Below are 21624 nucleotides of genomic sequence, written 5' to 3'. Positions count from 1 at the left end.
TACAGCGCTGCGTAAGTCTAGTAGCGCTATAGAAATGTTTAATAATAGTAGTAGTAGTAGAGTAGACAGTGAGGAGCCTTTCAGCTCCCAGTTAACACGTCCAAGGAGAGGCTGTATACATTTTTTAAATAAATAAAATTTGTAAAAATTACTTAGAACATCATGAAATAATTGGTTCCCAGTTTGTTGGAAAGCTGGGCCCTAGAGGTTGACTTCATAGTACCTGAGTCATTTTTCGAGTAAATAATTGAAAGAGCTAGTGTAAGCCGAAAGAAGTGCCGCACTTTGATGAGCGTCATAGTAGGTGCACTTGGCTTTGAAAGGAAAAGTGTTTGATCTAATGATGCTTGTGTTTGCTAACAAAAGTGTGCTTTAAAAAGAAAAATGCCATTGTTTATTAATGAAAGTGATGATGTGTTTTTATTTTTAATCTTTAGCCTTTAGGCAGGCTGGGAGCAGTGGTTACTGGAATCGATCCTTTGGAAGATAATATTAAAACAGCTCAGCTCCACAAATCATTTGATCCGGTCCTAGATAAGCTGATCCAGTACAAAACCAGTACCTTGGAAGAAATTGTGGCAGACACTGCAGAGGCCTTTACTGCAGTCGTTGCTTCGGAAGTAGTGGAGCATGTGGCTGATGTGGAGTCGTTTATAAAATGCTGCTATCGAGTGTTAAAAGTAAGGTTTGACTTTTTTTCTTTTTTTTAAATTGGGGTAGGGGGTGTTCCATCAGGCAGGTTTTTTTTTTTTAACATTTGTTCCCCGCGCTTTCCCACTCATGGCAGGCTCAATGCGGCTTACATGGGGCAATGGAGGGTTAAGTGACTTGCCCAGAGTCACAAGGAGCTGCCTGTGCCTGAAGTGGGAATCGAACTCAGTTCCTCAGTTCCCCAGGACCAAAGTCCACCACCCTAACCACTAGGCCACTCCTCCACTGTTGCTACTATTTGAGGTTCTACATGAAATGTTGCTATTCCACTAGCAACATTCCATGTAGAAGTCGGCCCTTGCAGATCACCAATGTGGCCGCACAGGCTTCTGCTTCTGTGAGTCTGACGTCAGACTCACAGAAACAGAAGCCTGCGTAGCCTTCTACATGGAATGTTGCTAGTGGAATAGCAACATTCCATGTAGAATCTCCAATAGTAGCAACACTCCATGTAGAATCTCCAATAGTATCTATTTTTGTTACATTTGTACCCTGCGCTTTCCCACTCATGGCAGGCTCAATGCGGCTTACATGGGGCAATGGAGGGTTAAGTGACTTGCCCAGAGTCACAAGGAGCTGCCTGTGCCTGAAGTGGGAATCAAACTCAGTTCCTCAGTTGCCCAGGACCAGAGTCCACCACCCTACCCACTAGGCCACTCCTCCCGACAGTTGTGTTCTGAGTCTTAAATACTTCAAAACCTACTGACATGAAGCATACTAGTTATTCTTCGAAGACAAGCAGAACAGTGGATTCTCACATATGGGTGATGTCATCTGACAGAGAGCCCTGGCACTCACGCTGCCAAGCATTCAAAAAAATGTCTTGAAGCCTTTGGCGCTGCCGCACCGCGCATGCACAGATGCCTTCCTGCTCAATGTGAGTACATAAGTAATGCCACACTGGGAAAAGACCAAGGGTCCATGGAGCCCAGCATCCTGTCCACGACAGCGGCCAATCCAGGCCAAGGGCACCTGGCAAGCTTCCCAAACGCACAAACATTCTATACATGTTATTCCTGGAATTGTGGATTTTTCCCAAGTCCATTTAGTAGTGGTTTATGGACTTGTCCTTTAGGAAACCGTCTAACCCCTTTTTAAACTCTGCCAAGCTAACCGCCTTCACCACGTTCTCCGGCAACGAATTCCAGAGTTTAATTATGCGTTGGGTGAAGAAAGGTTTTCTCCGATTTGTTTTAAATTTACTACACTGTAGTTTCATCGCATGCCCCCTAGTCCTAGAATTTATTGGAAAGCGTGAACAGACGCTTCACATCCACCTGTTCCACTCCACTCATTATTTTATATACGTCTATCATGTCTCCCCTCAGCCGTCTCTTCTCCAAACTGGAAAGCCCTAGTCTCCTTTGCCTTTCTTCATAGGGAAGTCGTCCCATCCCCGCTATCATTTTAGTCGCCCTTCGCTGCACCTTTTCCAATTCTACTATATCTTTCTTGAGATGCGGCGACCAGAATTGAACACAATACTCAAGGTGCGGTCGCACCATATAGCGATACAACGGCATTATAACATCCTCACACCTGTTTTCCATACCTTTCCTAATAATACCCAACATTCTATTCGCTTTCCTAGCCACAGCAGCACACTGAGCAGAAGGTTTCAGTATGTTATTGACGACGACACCCAGATCCCTTTCTTGGTCCGTAACTCCTAACGTGGAACCTTGCATGACGTAGCTATAATTCGGGTTCTTTTTTCCCACTTGCATCACCTTGCACTTGCTCACATTAAACATCATCTGCCATTTAGCCGCCCAGTCTCCCAGTCTCGTAAGGTCCTCTTGTAATTTTTCACAATCCTGTCGCGAGTTAACGACTTTGAATAAGTTTGTGTCATCAGCAAATTTAATTACCTCGCTAGTTACTCCCATCTCTAAATCATTTCTAAATTTATAAATATATTAAAAAGCAGCGGTCCTAGCACAGACCCTGAGTGTGCAGGACCATCAGTCTTGTTTTGTCTGCAGAGCAGTCATCTTTGCCATCTCTTCTCAGCACTTTTTTTGCTTCCTTTGTGTTGCCTTCCCTAGCAGTATGTGAGACATTTTTCTCATTTTATTTTTATTTTTTTTGTTTATAAGAAGTCTTTATTTAGGTTCCAGTGTTAACATCATACAGTAGTTGGCAAACTATAACACATTGTCTCATCTGAATCCATATAATACTAGTATCATATAGTACAGTTCGCTAGTACAACATTATATTCTTACATATCTGCTATAAACTTCAATTTTTATAGTAGGTTTTCGAAATAGACAACCCTCCCTTCCCAAAACCCTCCCCACCCCAACTTCTTAATTTTCTTTTTATTCCCTTTTTAGTTCTTAGGTTTTTTGTTTTTTTTTTTGAGCCTAAGTTTTCTTTATTTTTTTGACAGTTCCCTTGGCCGCCTTTGGCTTGAACGCCCTGTTAAGACTCTTCTCTTTTCATCTTAAAAATTGAGTCAGGTGCCCCGATGTCTCTTAAAATTCCCAGTAGTTTCAAGAAATGCACTATGTTCAGCAGAACCATTTCTGTGACTGATCTGTGGAAACTGGACTGCTTTCCAACCTTCATCAGTCAGAATGAGGGATCTGTCTTGCATCCCAATCCCTGGCTATTCTTATGAATCCTTCCAGTTGGCAGATGCTCAAGCATTGGCTTAGAACTTTTTCAGGTGTCTGGTCACTTCTTCAATGATTGGGCCCTGTGTAGTTTTCTTGTTGTGCTTCTGCTCAGAGGGTTCGACAGCATGGCTGTTCTTCTCTACGGTAGTAGTGAAGTTGTGGTCTTGCTGTACCTGGCCTAGTTTAGCAAGATAAGGAAAGTGAAATTTGGTTTTATCTGGTAATTTTCTTTCTTTGAGTTCTGCTAGATCAGTCCAGGACCAGGGAAAGGGGAATAGGACTTGATGTACCACCTTTCTGTGGTTACAATCAAAGCAGTTTACATATTATATACAGGTACTTATTTTGTACCTGGGGCAATGTCCAGAGTCACAAGGAGCTGCAGTGGGAATCAAACCCAGTTCCCCAGGTTCTCAGGCTGATTAATTAACCACTCCTTTAGCTGGACTTTTGTCTTGGTACTGGCTGACATCTAAGAGAATCTCATGGGGGTTCTTCTGGCAGTCTCCGGGGAAGTGTAGAACTATTTCTACAATTACCTGACCTCAGATAGAGGACAGGCAGTTAGGGGGGCGAATTAGTAAAAAGGTGGAAAATATTAACGGGTAACACTTGTGTTTAGATTAGATGTAATGAGTTGTCTCTCTAAGTGCAGACCCAAATTCTTATAACCAGGAAATAACTGATAAGGACTGAAAAGAATAAGATACAAGGCTCAGGTATTATAAATTACATATGCTAAATTACCGAAAATGATGGTAAGTCAATGAGTATTTATGTGCCTGTCAATGTAAGGTAAAGATAATGCACTCGTTACCCTAGTTCTGAACTGATTAGAACCCCTAACCCCCAGGCACTGTAGGAATATAAATAGACAGGAGCAGATAGCAGGCCATCAGGTACTATCACTCTTCAGGCAGGGGCAGGCAGGAACAGATGGCAGGGCTGAGTTTTAACGAGCTTCAAATGTCTTCATGATGCGGTCGGCTAATTCACTGGCGGCAGCTCTTGTGTGAACTGCTCCAGATAACACGCAGATAACCATGTTTTTTCAGTGGCTTCTTATACCCTTCCCTTGGGTAAGGTGAGCCTCACAGTCAGGAACAACAGATCTGGGATTTTCCAGAAGACCAAATCACAGGGTCACAGGCACCGAGAGCAGATTTGTTCTGACTGTGAGGTCCTAGTTTCTTTAAACAAGGTCCCAGTTTCTGTAAACAAGGTGGTGGTTGAAGTTATTTTTGCCTTCATATAGCCTTGGCCTTTCAGCGTCCATTTCACTGCACGTAGATTTGAGGCCTATTGAAACAACAAGCCTTAGCATGAGAGCTGATACTACTACTACTTAACATTTCTAAAGCGCTACTAGGGTTACGCAGCGCTGTACAATTTAACAAAGAGGGACGGTCCCTGCTCAAAGAGCTTACAATCTAAGAGACAAGTGAACGGTCAGTCCGATAGGGGCGGTCAAATTGGGGCAGTCTGGATTTACTGAAAGGTAAGAGTTAGGTGCCAAACGCAGCATTGAAGAGGTGGGTTTTAAGCAAAGACTTGAAGATGGGCAGGGAGGGGGCTTGGCATAAGAGCTCAGGAAGGTTGTTCCAAGCGTAGGGTGAGGCGAGGCAGAATGAACGGAGCCTAGAGTTGGCGGTGGTGGAGAAGGGTACAGAGAGGAGGGATTTGTTCTGTGAACGGAGGTTACGGGCAGGAACGTAAGGGGAGATGAGGGTAGAAAGGTAGTGAGGGGCAGCAGGCTGAGTGCATTTGTAGGTAAGAAGGAGAAGCTTGAATTGAATGCGGTATCTGATTGGAAGCCAGTGAAGTGACCTGAGGAGAGGGGTGATATGAGTATATCGGTTCTGGCGGAATATGAGACGTGCAGCAGAGTTCTGAACAGATTGAAGGGGGGATAGATGGCTAAGTGGGAGGCTGGTGAGGAGTAAGTTGCAATAGTCAAGGCGAGAGGTAATGAGAGCGTGGACGAGAGTTCAGGTGGTGTGTTCAGAGAGGAAAGGGCGAATTTTGCTGATGTTAAAGAGGAAGAAGCGGCAGGTCTTGACTATCTGTTGAATATGCGCAGAGAAGGAGAGGGAGGAGTCAAAGATGACTCCGAGGTTGTGTGGCAGATGAGACGGGGAGGATGAGGGTGTTATCAACTGAGATAGAAAGTGGAGGAAGAGGAGACGTGGGTTTTGGTGGAAAGACGATGAGCTCAGTCTTGGACATGTTCAGTTTCAGGTGGCGGTTGGACATCCAGGCGGCAATGTCGGATAAGCAGGCTGATACCTTTGCTTGGGTCTCTGCGGTGATGTCTGGTGTGGAGAGATATAGGTGGGTGTCATCGGCATAGAGATGATATTGGAAACCATGAGATGAGATCAGGGAGCCCAGGGAAGAGGTATTGATATTGGCCTGAGTCTATATATTTAAAGTCAGGTTCATAGTGTTGAATAGTGCTTCCTGCAGGGCCTCTTTTGCTCCCATAGGATAGTCTCCCTGCTCTCTCTAGGCTGGGAGTTGGTTTACTGCTGCTTCTGTAAGCTGCTGAAAGGTTGTGCTTAAGGCTGTACTTTGAGGCTAAGCCTTGATGCTGCACATTGATATGATACAATGGGGCTGCATGGCATTGTACCGCTGCATTGTTTGATGCTCTGGTTCAGTTTCTTCATACTATGGTTTTGACTATAGAAGCTGATTTATATTGTTCCAGAACATTTCATTTTATTTTATTTTTTTTATTTACTAGGATTTGTTTACCACCTTTTTGAAGGAATTCACTCAAGGCGGTGTACAGCAAGAATAAATCAAACTTGAGCAATAGGCAATTACAGCAATAAAAATATTCAAATAATATATAGTGTGGCATAGTATACTACTTACAATGTCAACACAATACATAATAGAACATTTTGATTGACAGTAAAGGGTATAAGCAAAGATGGAACATATAGGTAGGAGAGTAAGAAGAGTTAGAGAGTAAGGTGACTAAAGAAAGTTGCACATGAGGTCAGAGAGATGGGTAACATATAGATAGGTAAGAAGAGTTAGAAAATAAGGTCACTAATTTAAAGAAAGGTGCACATGAAGTCGGAGAGATGGTTAAATATTATATCTGCTAGGGTAGGTTTGGATAAACATGTCCTGCTGCAGTTTGTGCAGCCCATGTCACTCCTTGTGTGTGTGAGTGAGACTAACAAGTTAGTTACCTCTTCGTTTAAAAAGCCTGGTTGAAGAGACAAGCTTTCATCTGCTTCCTCAAGTAGAGATAGTTTGGTATTAAGTGGAGCCTTTCAGGCACTGCATTCCAGAGTGGGGGGGGGGGGGGGGGGGGGGGGGGGCTACTCTGGAGAAGGCTCGCTTGCGAGTATCACATCGTGTAATGTCTTTTGGAGAGGGTGTAGTTAGTGATAGTCCTTGAGAGAACCTTAATGTCCTTGGTGCTGTGTAGAGAGGGTCATCCTGTTCTTCAAGTACTCTGGGCCATTTCCTTTAAGGGCCTTGAAGATCAGGCATAGAGTTTTAAATTTAGCCCTGTTTTGTACTGGTAGCCAATGAAGTTTTTGTAAAAATGGTGTGATTCGGTCTTGTCGCTTGCAACCTACGAGTCTTGTTGCAGCATTCTGGATCAATTGAAGCTGGTGCAGGCCCTTTGTAGTCAGACCGCTGTATAGTGCATTGCAGTAATCCAGTCTTGATATTATCATGGCATACACAACTAGGATAAGGTTTACCTTCTCGATGTAAAGAGAGAGGCAGCAAGTATCTTTGAAGGTAGCTTTGATTTGGGGATTCAGAGTAAGTGTTGAATCTAATTGTATTCTTAAGATTTGAGGGAGAGTTCGTATTTCCCGAAAGAGATTTTGATGTCAGGTATGCATCCATTTGTGTTAGGGATCCAGAGAAACGCGGTTTTACTTGGGTTCAGGCAAAGTTTGTTGTGTTTAGCTCATTCTTGAATTGATTTTAGACAGGTAATCAATTTATTCAAGGCTGTAGGTAAGTCAGGTTCAATGGGAATGAGTAGCTGCACATCATCTGCATAGATGTAGAACTGAGCCTCCATTGACTGAATCAGCTCTGCCAGTGGCTTGTATATATTGACCCGAATAGGTGGTACCCCATAGGTCAGTGCCCATGGTGGCAATAAGTTGCTGCCAAACATTATGGATCGTTGCCTGTCTGATAGATAGGGTTTGAACCAGGCAAGTACTGTTTCACTGATACCTGTTTCTGTCAGTCATGTTAGCATGATATCATGATCCACAGTGTCAAAAGCTGCTGAGAAATCTTGCAGTACTAACACCGAAGCGAATCCCGTCTGTTTCTGTGAAGATCATCTAGTAGGGATACGAGGACTGTTTCTGTTCCATAACCGGTCTGAATCCAGACTGACATGAATCTAGCAAGTTTCTCTCTTCTAGCCAATCATTAAGTTGAATACGGACTGTTTGTTCTATAAGTTTCCCTAGAAATGGGATGTTGGATACGGTCCGGTAACTTTCAAGTTTGTCCTGGTCAAGGTTGTTTTTCTTTAGTAAAAGGTGAACCACTGCCCTTTTTATTGCTATTGGTAGTTGCCCATTAGAAAGAGAGGCATTCACAATTTTTGTGGCACCTACTATGAGGCTCATACTTGCCTGCTGCACTATTTTTGATGGGCAAGGTTCAAGGGAGCAGGTAGTTGGTAGAAGGTCCCTTAGGATTTTGTCAAGGCTGTCCTCTGTCATTGGGCTGTAGATCTACCTTGTCCATAGTTTACTGGCAAGTTCCAGGACTACATTGTACCTTATGCTGATATATCACTCAAATGTCATTTTTTCTGCCTCCATCTGCTGATAGGTGGTCATAACCCACTTGTCTGAATTGGTATAGCAGGACTCAAGGAAAGAAAATTAGCAGGTAAGACCAATTTCACCATTTTTAACCAGTGCTTTTCATAATATTTGGAGGTGGTGTTTGTTTGTTTTTTTAATGATTTTCTAACAATAACATTTTCTTTTTCATATTAGCCTGGGGGCTCACTCTTTATAACTACAATCAATAAAACCACGATGTCCTATGCTTTGGGGATTGTAGTGGCTGAGAAAATAATGGGTATTGTACCAGACGGAACTCATGATTGGGAGAAGTTTATTTCACCTGAGGAGCTTGAACGCCTCCTGGAATCAAGTAAGTATCAGGCAACAGATAGGATATGTTCTAAAGTTCGTTTCTTGACATTTATTGGCTGGGAAAAACAGAGTAAGAGTCTTGATTTCAACTACATTATAGGAATAACAGGGTGGTTATAACCCTTAAACAGCAGGCACTACAGCTGCATTAGGCTGACTGCAGTTAAAATGCAGGTATTGATGAGCAAAGGGAAGCCAGCCTCTACAATTTCATTGCTTGTGTGAATCTGTTAAGCCCTAGGTATTCAATTAAATATTGGTATTTGGATTAAATGTTGGTCTCAAGAATAAAAAGGAAGATGACCAGGCTAGAAATGACCTGCCAGTAGACCTTGTAATTTTGTACAGCTAGTGTCGAGTATGGTGGGCAGTGATAGGAGAGGGATGAAAGATCAATTGGTATCATAGGAGCCAACTTTTCAAAATGATTGGGGGTGCTAAATCCAATGGAAATGACCCCTTCCTGGACACCGTCAAGGAATTTGCTCAATATTGGGGTGCCACAGAGCTGTCTCCTATGATGGTATGTGTATATGGAAATTTGTACGTACGTCTGTCCAGAGTGGTAGAAGACGAGAAGAAGGTTGACTATACGAGCCGGTTGATGTTAACTTGATGCCATTTATGTTTAAAGCAAAAAGGCCAAATATCTAAAGTGTTATATAGATAACCATCACAGGTCACTTATCGCAGTTATGTTACAAATTTAATACGGATAATAGGGAAATACATTGTTGAGCAGTATGTATTAGACCAGTCTTGTTTAAATAAGTGAGAATGAATGAGAGCATGGATGTGGTATATCAATGAAAAATATGTTATCAAATTGATGCTGTACACAATTTTGAACAAACAAGAAACAGTATGTACAATGTTTAAGTAGAAGGAAGAAAGTAAATAAAGTAGTTTAGATAACAAGAATTATGTGGAAATTAAGGACTGATACTGTGAGTGACACATAATATTCAGTTATATCAGATATCTCATTGAGTAATAGATTAATAAATATTGAATATGCATAAGATCTATTGGCATGTACTGCCTTTTATTATATGCAAATAGATCTCATACATATTCATTGAGGAAATCCTGAAAACCCGACCTGGCGAGGGCTGAGGTTGGACACCCCTGCACTAGTGTGTCGCGAACACCTGGGAAGTGTGTTGCAGGCTAGTGGCTGTAAGATGACTGCACATGCCCCAGCAGTCTTGAGTGTCAGGGCAGCGGCTCCAAAGTGGCGGCAGCCACAGTAGCAGGAAGCACAAGGGCAAAAGGCTCCCCCACAAGTAGCACCACTCCACCTTTATTTCTTCAGAGCTCCACTCCTTCCCTCTATCACAGCTGTAAGCAGTGCATGCTTATCGTGACTTATCTCCTGTTAGCTACTTCCTCCTCCTCTTTCAGCCTGCGTATTTGCCTCTAAACTTTTTTTCTTAAGTTTATTTAGATTTGCTCTCACCTTTTCAGCTCATGGTGTTACATTCAGGTACACTGGGTATTTCTCTGTCCCTGGAGGGCTCACAATCTAAACTTTTTACCGGAGGCAGTGGAGGGTTAAGTGACTTGCCCAAGACTCTGGATGTGAAGACGGGTGCTCTAATCACTAGGCCACTCCGCTGGGCTCCTCTCTCATAGCCTCCTAGCTTGTTCCTCCCTTTTAGCTCTTTTCTGCTGGCAGAAAACTAGATCGAGTGAGGAGCCCAAGCAGCCATGATACGCCAAAGATAAGTTTCCTGTCCTACCGCTTCCTTTACCTCCTGAAGTCCATTCTTCACACTCCCATTATGAGCCAACAGACTGAAACGGGAAGATGATTGTAGTACAGAATAGACATTCTTTCTTTGCTTGCTCTTATTCAGCTTTCAGTGTCTTCATGTCATCTGAGACCTGGTAGAAGTACAGAAGCAGAGACTTGATAAGTATGCAGATGTGGGGGGAGATATGATAGAGGTCTATAAAATAATGAGTGGAGTTGAACGGGTAGATGTGAAGCGTCTGTTCATGCATTCCAAAAATACTAGGACTAGAGGGCATGGGATGAAGCTACAATGTAGTAAATTTAAAACGAATCGGAGAAAATGTTTCTTCACTCAACGTGTAATTAAACTCTGGAATTCGTTGCCAGAGAATGTGGTAAAGGCGGTTAGCTTAGCGGAGTTTTAAAAAGGTTTGGACGGCTTCCTAAAGGAAAAGTCCATAGACCGTTATTAAATGGACTTGGGGAAAATCCACTATTTCTGGGCTAAGCAGTATAAAATGTTTTGTACATTTTTGGGATCTTGCCGGGTATCTGTGACCTGGATTGGCCACTGCTGGAAACAGGATGCTGGGCTGGATGGACCTTTGGTCTTTCCCAGTATGGCAATACTTATGTACTTATGTCAGTCAGTGACTCATTGATGATGCCCCATTGGTACTGCTAATAATGCAGCCTCTTTACTGAAAAAGTGTGCTTATTCCTCTTGTAACTTCATGCTAGTAAGGCATACAAAATTGAGAATAGAATTGATTAAATACTAGCAAATATTTATTTATTTATTTATTTATTTATTACATTTGTACCCCACATTTTCCCACCGATTTGCAGGCTCAATGTGGCTTACATATTACCGTAGAGGCTGATGCCAATTCGATTGGTGACAGATACAAAGTTATATTGTGATCAGATGAGGTAGGTGTGGATCAGGCATCAGGGGGAATCGAAAGAAGTGACGATTATAAATTGTCCAGAACGGTCATTAGTTGTGCTGTGTTGCTGGGTAAAAAAGAAAGAACGAAAGAAAACACTAAGACTGAAGTTTCATGTTTTCATATTTTTTTCTCCTCTTTAGATGGGTTTGTAATGGAAACACTGAACGGGATGTTATACAATCCGTTGTCTGGCTCCTGGCGTTGGATGGAGAACACTAGCCTTAACTATGCAGTACATGCAGTGAAGGTCATTCCACCCAAAGAGTCTTCTTCCAGTGAATCTGCTTCAGAGCAAAGGCAGAAGCAGCCTGAGACCAGCACCAGCACTGCTCTTTGAACTTTAAGGAGAGGGGAAAAGATTGCGTCAAGAAGATAACTCGTACAGATTGCGTCCTTAAACGGCTCAGAAATAGCATTTATAAGGCTGTGGCCAGTTCAGTAGTCTGCTGTGAAGTGGAATGCATATTCCGAATGAAATGTATCTAACAACTTCACTTGTGTATATGTACGGCCAGAGTTAGAAAAATGCTTCAGAATAAAGATAAAGTAATGTTTTTAGACATGGCAGCATTCTTCTTCTGACATCTGCACTCCGCTCCATGGATAAATCCTTCTTATCTGTTCCCTTCTCCACTACTGCCAACTCCAGACTTCGCGCCTTCTGTCTCGCTGCACCCTACGCCTGGAATAAACTTCCTGAGCCCCTACGTCTTGCCCCATCCTTGGCCACCTTTAAATCTAGACTGAAAGCCCACCTCTTTAACATTGCTTTTGACTCGTAACCACTTGTAACCACCTGCCTCCACCTACCCTCCTCCTTCCTGTACACAATAATTGATTTGATTTGCTTACTTTATTTTTTGTCTATTAGATTGTAAGCTCTTTGAGCAGGGACTGTCTTTCTTCTATGTTTGTGCAGCGCTGCGTGTGCTTTGTAGCGCTATAGAAATGCTAAATAGTAGTAGTAGTAGACATCAACTGTGATGCAAATTTACCCCAATCGCCGGGGAGAGCTGCCTTCTGAGGTCAGTGTTGGTGTACGTGATTCTGGATGTTGCATGCCAAAAAATGGTTATGGATAAGAGACATGTATCTGCAAATGTAATCGCTACATTTTGGATTGTGTTTTTGCACTCAAGGACCAGATATGCTTTGGTGGTTTTATACCTTAGGGTTTCAAGTAAATCCACTTATCTGAGAGAGAGTGGAGCTAATTTGCTGCAGATTGGGATAAGATCCAGCTGGAACAAGTCTTAGAATTGAAAGCACAGCTGCTGCTCAGCCACCAAGGCTATAAAGTAGCATATTTTCAGTGAGAATATTTTCCCAAAGTAAAGAATAGACTACTGAAAACTAGTTACATTGTGGGGGAAAAAAAGGGTTGGATGTTGCAAGTCTTTTATCTATATATATAAAACTCACCCTCAACGTTCTATTTGCACTGATGTCACTGAAGCCAGGTTCGTAAGTTCGGAGCTCTGAAGCCACACAAAATCACAGTCTGTGGGCCCTGCCCTCGCAAGCGTTATGACGTTGAGGGTGGAGCATATTCTCAGCTCCAACGTAGTACTGCACTGTAGCTCTGCTCCGCCCTCGCATCAAAACGCGATGACGTCGAGGGCGGAGCACACATTACTCTATCGGTTCCTACTGCAGGGGCATTCACATGACGCTGAAATCTTCTGTTTGGGCAGGTCAGTGGAGAGGGGGGAGCGCCGGCAGCGACATCGGTGGGGGTGGAAGGAGGTGCACTGGCAACACACACATCGGGGGGAACGGAACGATCATGGACGCTGGGGGGCGTGCCAAAAGGGCCAGGGTCACAGCACATTCGCACGGAGGCTGCAGGGGGGCCGGCGACGCACGGAGGCTGCAGGGGGGCCGGCGACGCACGGAGGCTGCAGGGGGGGCCGGCGACGCACGGAGGCTGCAGGGGGGCCGGCGACACACCGAGACACAAAGGGACGGAGGGGAACCTTGCTAGCGCCCGTTTCATTGCGATTTGAAATGGGCGTTCGTTACTAGTATTCTATAAATCTGGCATGCAGAGTCATATTCAGAAATTTTTTTATGCTGTTTACTTTTGTTCACTAATTCAAAGGATAGTTGACTAAATAAACTATTTATCCTACTCTCAATCTACTACTACTACTTAGCATTTCTATAGCGCTGCCAGGGTTACGCAGCGCTGTACAAGTTTAAACTCGGGGAGGGACAGTCCCTGCTCAAGAGAGCTTACAATCTAAAAATGTTTCTTTGCAGCCTGGTACTCTTCCTCTTATACCACACACCAACTTTCAATCATAAACACTCAACACCATAGAATTTAGCGGAGTTTAAAAAAGGTTTGGACGACTTCCAAAAGGAAAAGTCCATAGACCATTATTAAAGTGACTTGGGGAAAATCCACTGCTTATATCTGGGATAAGCATCATAAAGTGTATTGAACTTTTATGGGATCTTGTCAGATATTTGTGACCTGGATTGGCCACTGTTGGAAACAGGACGCTGGGCTTGATGGACCTTTGGTCTGTCCCAATGTGGAAATACTTATGTGTTTATGTACTTATGGCTTTTAATCATTGCCTCCAAAAACTACTTGCAAAATGGAATAAACATCTGCAGTAATCTGATCACGACGAAAAAGATGTTCCACTCTATGTGGAAACTCAAAAGAGTAAAACCTTTCTTCCCGAGATACATCTTCCGTACCCTGGTACAGTCAATGGTAATAAGTCATCTAGACTACTGCAACGCACTGTATGCTGGCTGCAAAGAACAGACTATCAAAAAACTCCAAACAGCCCAGAACACCGCCACCAGACTCATATTTGGAAAAACTATGAAAGTGCAAAACCCCTAAGAGAGAAACTTCACTGGCTCCCACTCAAGGAATGCATTGCGTTCAAGATCTGCACGATTGTACACAAAATCATTCACGCAAATGCCCCAATCTACATGCTAAACCTCGTGGACCTGCCTCCCAGAAACGCCATAAGATCATCCCACAAATTTCTCAATCTGCACTTCCCCAGCTGTAAAGGACTAAAATACAAGCTGACACACGCCACCACCTTCTCTTACATGAGCACGCAGTTGTGGAATGCATTATCTACAGCCCTGAAAACTATTGACAAAATAACTAACTTTCGCTAATCTTTGAAGACACATCTCTTCAACAAGGCCTACAAAGAGAACCCATAGCCTTACAAAACTACCTCACTAACCCACCCAGCTATGAAAGTCCACCTTCTCTACTATCCTGCCTAACACCTTCCTTCTTTAAGTAAGGGAAGAAAGAAGGAAGGTGTTAGGCAGGATAGTAGAGAAGGTGGACTTTCATAGCTGGGTGGGTTAGTGAGATACTACCAATTGTATCTGATATCCTGGAATGACTATGTCATAACAAATCTCTGTAAGCGACATTGAGCCTGCAAATAGGTGGGAAAATGTGGGATACAAATGCAATAAATAAATCACCAGCTTACGACAACTTTCCATCTGAATGATATAGTACAATTTGCTTCTAGAAATGGCCAACAAGCTACATGTACCAATTGTAAGATATGTCTTATTAACAAAATAGGTGTCTTAGATAAGCTTCATTCTGGCATGTCTGTTTCTGCTGTTGGCCGTGAGTTAAAGGTTGATGAATCAACAATCTGATCCATCCGGCAAAAAGAGGAAGAGATTCGGCGGTCTGTTTGTGAAGCAGTACCAGAAAGTCCAAAACAACATCTGTGGTTCATGATGAATCAATGGAAAAGATGGAAAAGTGGTTACATTTGTGGATAATGCAAATGGTGGATGGCAAAAAAAAAAAAAGCACTGTAGACAGCATTGCTGTGATGATGAAAGCCAAACAGATTTATAAACACGTCACCCAGGGTCAGGAAAATGTGAAACCCTTTGCTGCTAGTTCTGGCTGACTTGCTTGCTCATGTTAAAAGGTGATATGGGCCAGATTCTATATAAGGCGCCTGAAAACTGCCTGGAATAGATTTCTACCTAAGTGTATTCCGTAAGTGGCACTTATATTTAGGAGCGGTATATAGAGTACGCAGAGTTGATATCACACTGCTTAAAAGTATGTGCATCCATTTATACGAATGGAAACATGGCTTAAATGCAAGCAAGTAGATTTAGGTGCACAGGAGCATATTCTATAACTGCGTAAATTTTGGAACGCCTATGAAATGCTCATATCTGTGCCTATAACCACACCTCTTTTTGGCTGTGCGCATTAGAATTTAGGTGCTCTGCATTACAGAATACGCTTAGCGAGTTGTGTGTGTAAATTCTAATTACTGCTATGAGTGCTCATTATTGCTGGTTAAGACCTGTTAGCAACGCTGATTAGCTTGTTAAACTAATTAAGTTACGCACATTGTTATAGAATAAGCTTAGATTTCCGTGCGGAACACTAGGAGCGATATATAGAATCCGGGGGTATGTGCTTAAAAATGTAAGCCTTTGTGGCAAGGCAGGTTCAGCTGACAACAAAGCTGCAAAAGAATTTATTTTTTATTGTTACATTTGTAGCCCGTGCTTTCCCACTCATGGCAGGCTCAATGCAGTAGGCAATGGAGGGTTAAATGACTTGTCTAGAGTCACAAGGAGCTGCCTGTGCCTGAAGTGGGAATTGAACTCAGTTCCCCAGGACCAAAGTCCACCACCCTAACCACTAGGCCACTATTTGAGATTCCATGTAGAAGTCGGCCCTTGCAGATCACCAATGTGGCCGCGCAGGCTTCTGCTTCTGTGAGTCTGACGTCACAGAAACAGAAGCCTGCGCAGCCTTCTACATGGAATGTTGCTAGTGGAATAGCAACATTCCATGTAGAATCTCCAATAGTAGCAACATTCCATGTAGAATCTCCAATAGTATCTATTATATTTTTGTTACATTTGTACCCCGTGCTTTCCCACTCATGGCAGGCTCAATGCGGTGGGCAATGGAGGGTTAAGTGACTTGCCCAGAGTCACAAGGAGCTGCCTGTGCCGGGAATCGAACTCAGTTCCCCAGGACCAAAGTCCACCACCCTAACCACTAGGCCACTCCTCCACTAAAACATCTCTGCTAAGAATGATAGAAGAAAAGGGTTATGCGCCAGAGCAGGTCTTCAAAATTGATGAGACTGGCTTGTTTTACAAACAGGCTGGCAAATGGACATATATAATGAAAATGGCAGCCAAAGCCCCTAGTTTTAAGGCATTTTAAAGATTGTGCCACCCTGTTGTGCCCCAGTGCTGAGGGTGATTTCAAATGCAAGCCTCTTATGTTGTACAGAGCTCAAACTCATCGTTCTGTTAAAGGAAAGAACCGGAACTGCATGCCAGTCCATTGGAGATGAACTGCAAAGCATGGGTGATGTCCGAATTATTCTGGGCTTGGTTCAACAACTGTTTTGTTCCAGAAGTTGAATGGTATCTCCACTGTAAGAACCTTGCCCTTTAAGGTACTTCTCATTTTGGATAATGCACCAGTAGAATCGCCTACGTTGGGATAGCCTGAGATGGCGTCTCACAGCCTACTATAAACAATTGTTGGAAAAAAAAAACCTGGCCAGACTGTGTAGTGAACTTTGAGGGATTTGAAGATGTAGCAGAACAAGAGTTTAAATGTGGAAAACGCGCTTTGCATGAAAAATTCCTGGAGAAGGCTTTGAGGACAATCAATTCAATTCTTGTATATCGCTAATATCCCCTTTCCAGGGTTCAATGCGGTTTACATTCTAGGTGAGACAAAAGCAGATAGTGTGAGGTATGAGAAACATTAAAGACCATTGGTGTAATGGATGAGACTAGAAACATTAAAGGAAAGGATAATGGATGATACTAGGAAGTAGAAGTCATGATGGATTATTATGAGGCAGTCTTTGGGAAGAGAGGTTTTTAGCCTGTTTCGTAGCTGTTTTCTGTTCTGATGGGAATAGGTAGAGAGTTCCGTGTTTTGACTCCAAGTATGGGGAATAGAGAGCTGAAAATCTTCTGGTTTCGAATTGTCTTTTGACGTGACATGACACAAGGAGATGTTGACAGACTGCAATAGAGCCCAGCAATGAAAACCTGGAGGAGCTGGCACAACAAAGCCTCAGGGGCAGTGATAACAAAGAAGAGACAGCAGAGACTCCCAAAATCATGCCTCTCACGTCTGCTAAAATAGCAGAGTGGGCATCAACACTGGGGAAAAACTGTTCAGTGACATGGAGGAATGTGATATTATGCTGGAGCGCACTCTAAAATTGATGCATCTCGCAAGGCTGTGTATTTGTCCCTTAAATCGAAAACACTTAAGGACTTGAGAAGGAAAGCCAAGCAGACAAGGCTGGTACAGTTTTTTCAGTCAACGAGGCATGAGACCCAAGCACCTGAGATAGATCAGGCAGAAGATGAAGATGTTGACCTTGGGGGGGGGGGGGAGGGGGTGAACATCTACTATCATTCTGCAAGGCTATCGCTCTGCAGAGGTCATCCTGCTTGATTTGGCACCCTCATGATCTCCATCTGTGCAAGAGGAGCAAATCTCTGTCCCTGTCCCCCTCGCAAGCAGATCTGTAATTTTCAAACACTGTTTTTATAATGTTGATGGTTTAATGTTGACAAAACCAGTACAGAACAATACTTTATTACTGTTGTGTAAAGCTGCTTTTTTTTTTTTAAGCAGTGTTTTCATATGGTACAGTCAGTACAAACAACAGCAGTGATTCAAGGAAGGATGAGACAGCATTTGAACTGATTCTTCTTCAGCACATGAATTACATTATATATTGACTACTTATGCATTTACCAGTGAATATATTTGGAAACCGATGTGACCTTTGATGAAGGTTATTTGAAACTTGGCCAGGTTGGGTCTAGTTTCCATTAAAGTTACATTTGAGTGAACTGTTGCTGTCTCGGCCTTCCTTGGATCACAGCTGCTGTTTGTACTGTTTGCTTGGATACTGCAGTGAGTTATCTCCTGTTCTGTTTCTCATATAGTACAGTACCATGTCTGCAGCCCTCTGGTTATGCAGCAGTGTTTCTCATATGGTACAGTACCATTGCTGTAGCTGCCTGGTTATTCAACAGTGTTTTCCTATGCTACAGTACAGCAGAGGTTCCCACACCGTGGTACTTGTACCCCAAGGGGTACGAGACAAATAAGCAGGGGATGCATGGCAGTGGGTGAATCGGCCAGTGTAAATGCCTGTTTTCTGCTGCTGCAGCTCCCTGTTCCTACGGCCCATAAACTGTCGACAGAGGTTTTGCTTTAAGCACTAACCAGTCATTTTCAACAATAGTAACTGGTTAAGGGCTGCTGAAAATGACTGGTTAGCCTCGAGCAGACAATCTAACTGTTCAGGAACCATTTCTGGATGGTTAAATTGCTTTGAATGTTGACCCCTTTATGTTCTATTTTGTGATTAGAATTTCAGTTTTTGGAATGTACATCTGCCAGAGCTGATCAGAGCTCGGGGGTACTTGGCTTGAAGAAGCTGGAAAACACCTACAGTACAGTCAGTGCAATTTTTCTAGCAAAAAAGGTGCCGGTACTCCAGGCCACCCTTCAGGGGTGGGGTGATCACTGAGGGACTCACCCCACAATAGCCAGGCCCCCTGCAACCAGTCACAGAATCTATGACAAGGCACAATTGGTGTCTTGAGTTTGAGCTCTTTCATTAAAACTTGTGGTCCATGGGTCAATTTTAGCAGACACTGGAAAAGGTGCTGGGACTCAGTACCCCCTCAAAAAAAAAAGCCCATTTCTGTAGCCCTCTGGTTATGCAGTAGTGTTTCATATGGCGAGTGGCATGGCCTAGTGGTTAGAGCACCGGACTTGACATCCCAACGTGGCCAGTTCAAATCCCACTGCTTCGCCTTTTGATCTTGGGCAAGTCACTTAACCCTCCATTGCTTCAGGTACAAACTTAGATTGTGAGCCCTCCAGGGACAGGGAAATACCCAAATGTAACTCACCTTGAGCTACTACTGAAAAAGTGTGAGCAAAATTCAATAAAATAAAATATGGTACAGTACCTTGTCTGATTATGCAGCAATGTTTATCAAGCATATTTTTCTTTTTGTTACCAACCGCAAGGACTAAAATATGGTGGCAAAACCATGGTCCAGTATTTATTTTCCAGCACTGTTCAGAAGGAGTGAATGCTAAGGAGCTTAGCCGAGATTGGGTGGCAGGGCGGGAGGCGGGGATGGTGCTGGGCAGACTTATACGGTCTGTGCCAGAGCCGGTGGTTGGGAGGCGGGGATAGTGCTGGGCAGACTTATACGGTCTGTGCCAGAGCCGGTGGTAGGAGGCGGGGCTGGTGGTTGGGAGGCGGGGATAGTGCTGGGCAGACTTATACGGTCTGTGCCAGAGCCGGTGGTAGGAGGCGGGGCTGGTGGTTGGGAGGCGGGGATAGTGCTGGGCAGACTTGTACGGTCTGTGCCAGAGCCGGTGGTAGGAGGCGGGGCTGGTGGTTGGGAGGCGGGGATAGTGCTGGGCAGACTTATACGGTCTGTGCCAGAGCCGGTGGTGGGAGGTGGGACTGGTGGTTGGGAGGCAGGGATAGTGCTGGGCAGACTTGTACGGTCTGTGCCAGAGCCAGTGGTAGGAGGCGGGGCTGGTGGTTGGGAGGCGGGGATAGTGCTGGGCAGACTTATACGGTCTGTGCCAGAGCCGGTGGTGGGAGATGGGACTGGTGGTTGGGAGGCAGGGATAGTGCTGGGCAGACTTGTACGGTCTGTGCCAGAGCCGGTGGTAGGAGGCGGGGCTGGTGGTTGGGAGGCGGGGATAGTGCTGGGCAGACTTATACGGTCTGTGCCCTGAAAAGGACAGGTACAAATCAAGGTAAGGTATACACAAAAAAGTAGCACATATGAGTTTATCTTGTTGGGCAGACTGGATGGACCGTGCAGGTCTTTTTCAGGTCTTTTTCTGCCGTCATCTACTATGTTACTATGTTCTGTGCAATTTTTTTGTTTTTTTGTTACATTTGTACCCCTTGCTTTCCCACTCATGGCAGGCTCAATGCGGCTTACATGGGGCAATGGAGGGTTAAGTGACTTGCCCAGAGTCACAAGGAGCTGCCTGTGCCTGAAGTGGGAATTGAACTCAGTTCCTCAGTTCCCCAGGACCAAAGTCCACCACCCTAACCACTAGGTACTGCAGTACTGTAAGTGGTCCAGCAAATAAAAGAAATATGGTGGCAAAACCATGGGTACAGTATTGTACTTGCTTACTGTTGTGCAATACTATTATTAGCATTTGTATAGCGCTACCCAGACGCGGGCAGCGCTGAACACCTGACACAGACAGTCCCTGCTCAATAGAGCTTACAATCTAAAATAATACTGTACAATATTTGAGTGTTGCTACAGTACTGTAAGTAGTACAGCAAATAAAAATATTTTCTTTGCAACACACTGTTTCTCTGATTTTTGTTTATATGTTGTCCAATGCAGGAACCAAACCCTTTATTCCCTGTAGGGAAATGTATTTACTTTTTGTGTTTTTGAGGAAAAATTGGTATAGCTGGAACCTAAACCCTATTTCCCCTAAGTACATTTTTTGGAATTCACAGTTCATGAGTCTCTATCTTTTGTCACAAAAACGTCAGCTAACCTAGTGAGGGAAGGGCATGATAGAAATAGATTTGGGAGAATGTTCAGTCAATCTTTGGATTGTCTGAAAGAGGGATTTTGTCAAGTTAGTAGAAGACGCAAAATATTTAGTATGAGTCTTTCTTAGCTTGTTTTACCTGCAAATTAAAAGTCTAAAGTTCAATTTAAACAAGCTGAAGGGAATGATCTGAGTGTGTTTTATGCCAAACCTGCTCAGCTTTACGTAAGTGACGCTTTGCAAGACGTAAGACCCGATGATACAAGGATGTAAAAAAAATGGAAGCGGTGCAAAGAAAAGCTACGAGAATGGTATGGGATTTGCGTTACAAGGCGTATGAGGAGAGGCTTGCGGACCTGAACATGTATACCCTGGAGGAAAGGAGAAACAGGGGTGATATGATACAGACGTTCAAATATTTGAAAGGTATTATTCCGCAATCGAACCTTTTCCAGAGATGGGAGGGCGGTAGAACGAGAGGACATGATATGAGAGTGAAGGGGGGCAGACTCAAGAAAAATGCCAGGAAGTATTTTTTCACGGAGAGAGTGGTAAATACTTGGAATGCCCTCCCGTGGGAGGTGGTGGAGATGAAAACGGTAGCGGAATTCAAGCATGCGTGGGATAAACATAAAGGAATCCTGTTCAGAAGGAATGGATCCTCAGAAGCTTAGCCGAGATTGGGAGGCGGGGCTGGTGGGGCTAGTTCTGGGCAAGACTTCTATGGTCTGTGTCCTGAAAATGGGGCTAGTTCTGGGCAAGACTTCTACGGTCTGTGTCCTGAAAATGGCAGATACAAATCAAGGTAAGGTATACACAAGAA

The 21624-nt window shown here is 43.7% G+C and overlaps 1 protein-coding gene across 3 annotated transcripts in view; it reads left to right on the top strand.

The window, feature by feature from the left end:
• LOC115465250 (ubiquinone biosynthesis O-methyltransferase, mitochondrial-like) overlaps window positions 1–11755 on the top strand; it is a 63069-nt gene extending 51314 nt beyond the window's left edge. For all 3 annotated transcript variants that reach the window (XM_030195654.1, XM_030195653.1, XM_030195655.1), the window contains 3 exons: window positions 438–680; window positions 8345–8504; window positions 11338–11755. In XM_030195654.1, the coding sequence (XP_030051514.1) occupies window positions 438–680; window positions 8345–8504; window positions 11338–11534 (600 nt within the window). In that variant the 3' untranslated portion in view covers window positions 11535–11755. The remainder of the gene's footprint in view (window positions 1–437; window positions 681–8344; window positions 8505–11337) is intronic.
• Window positions 11756–21624: the final 9869 nt, after the last annotated feature.

The sequence above is a fragment of the Microcaecilia unicolor genome, chromosome 3 (assembly GCF_901765095.1).
Source record: "Microcaecilia unicolor chromosome 3, aMicUni1.1, whole genome shotgun sequence".
NCBI lineage: Eukaryota > Metazoa > Chordata > Amphibia > Gymnophiona > Siphonopidae > Microcaecilia > Microcaecilia unicolor.
The sequence above is the reverse complement of the archived record's forward strand: the minus strand, read 5'-3'. Positions and strand labels throughout refer to the sequence as shown.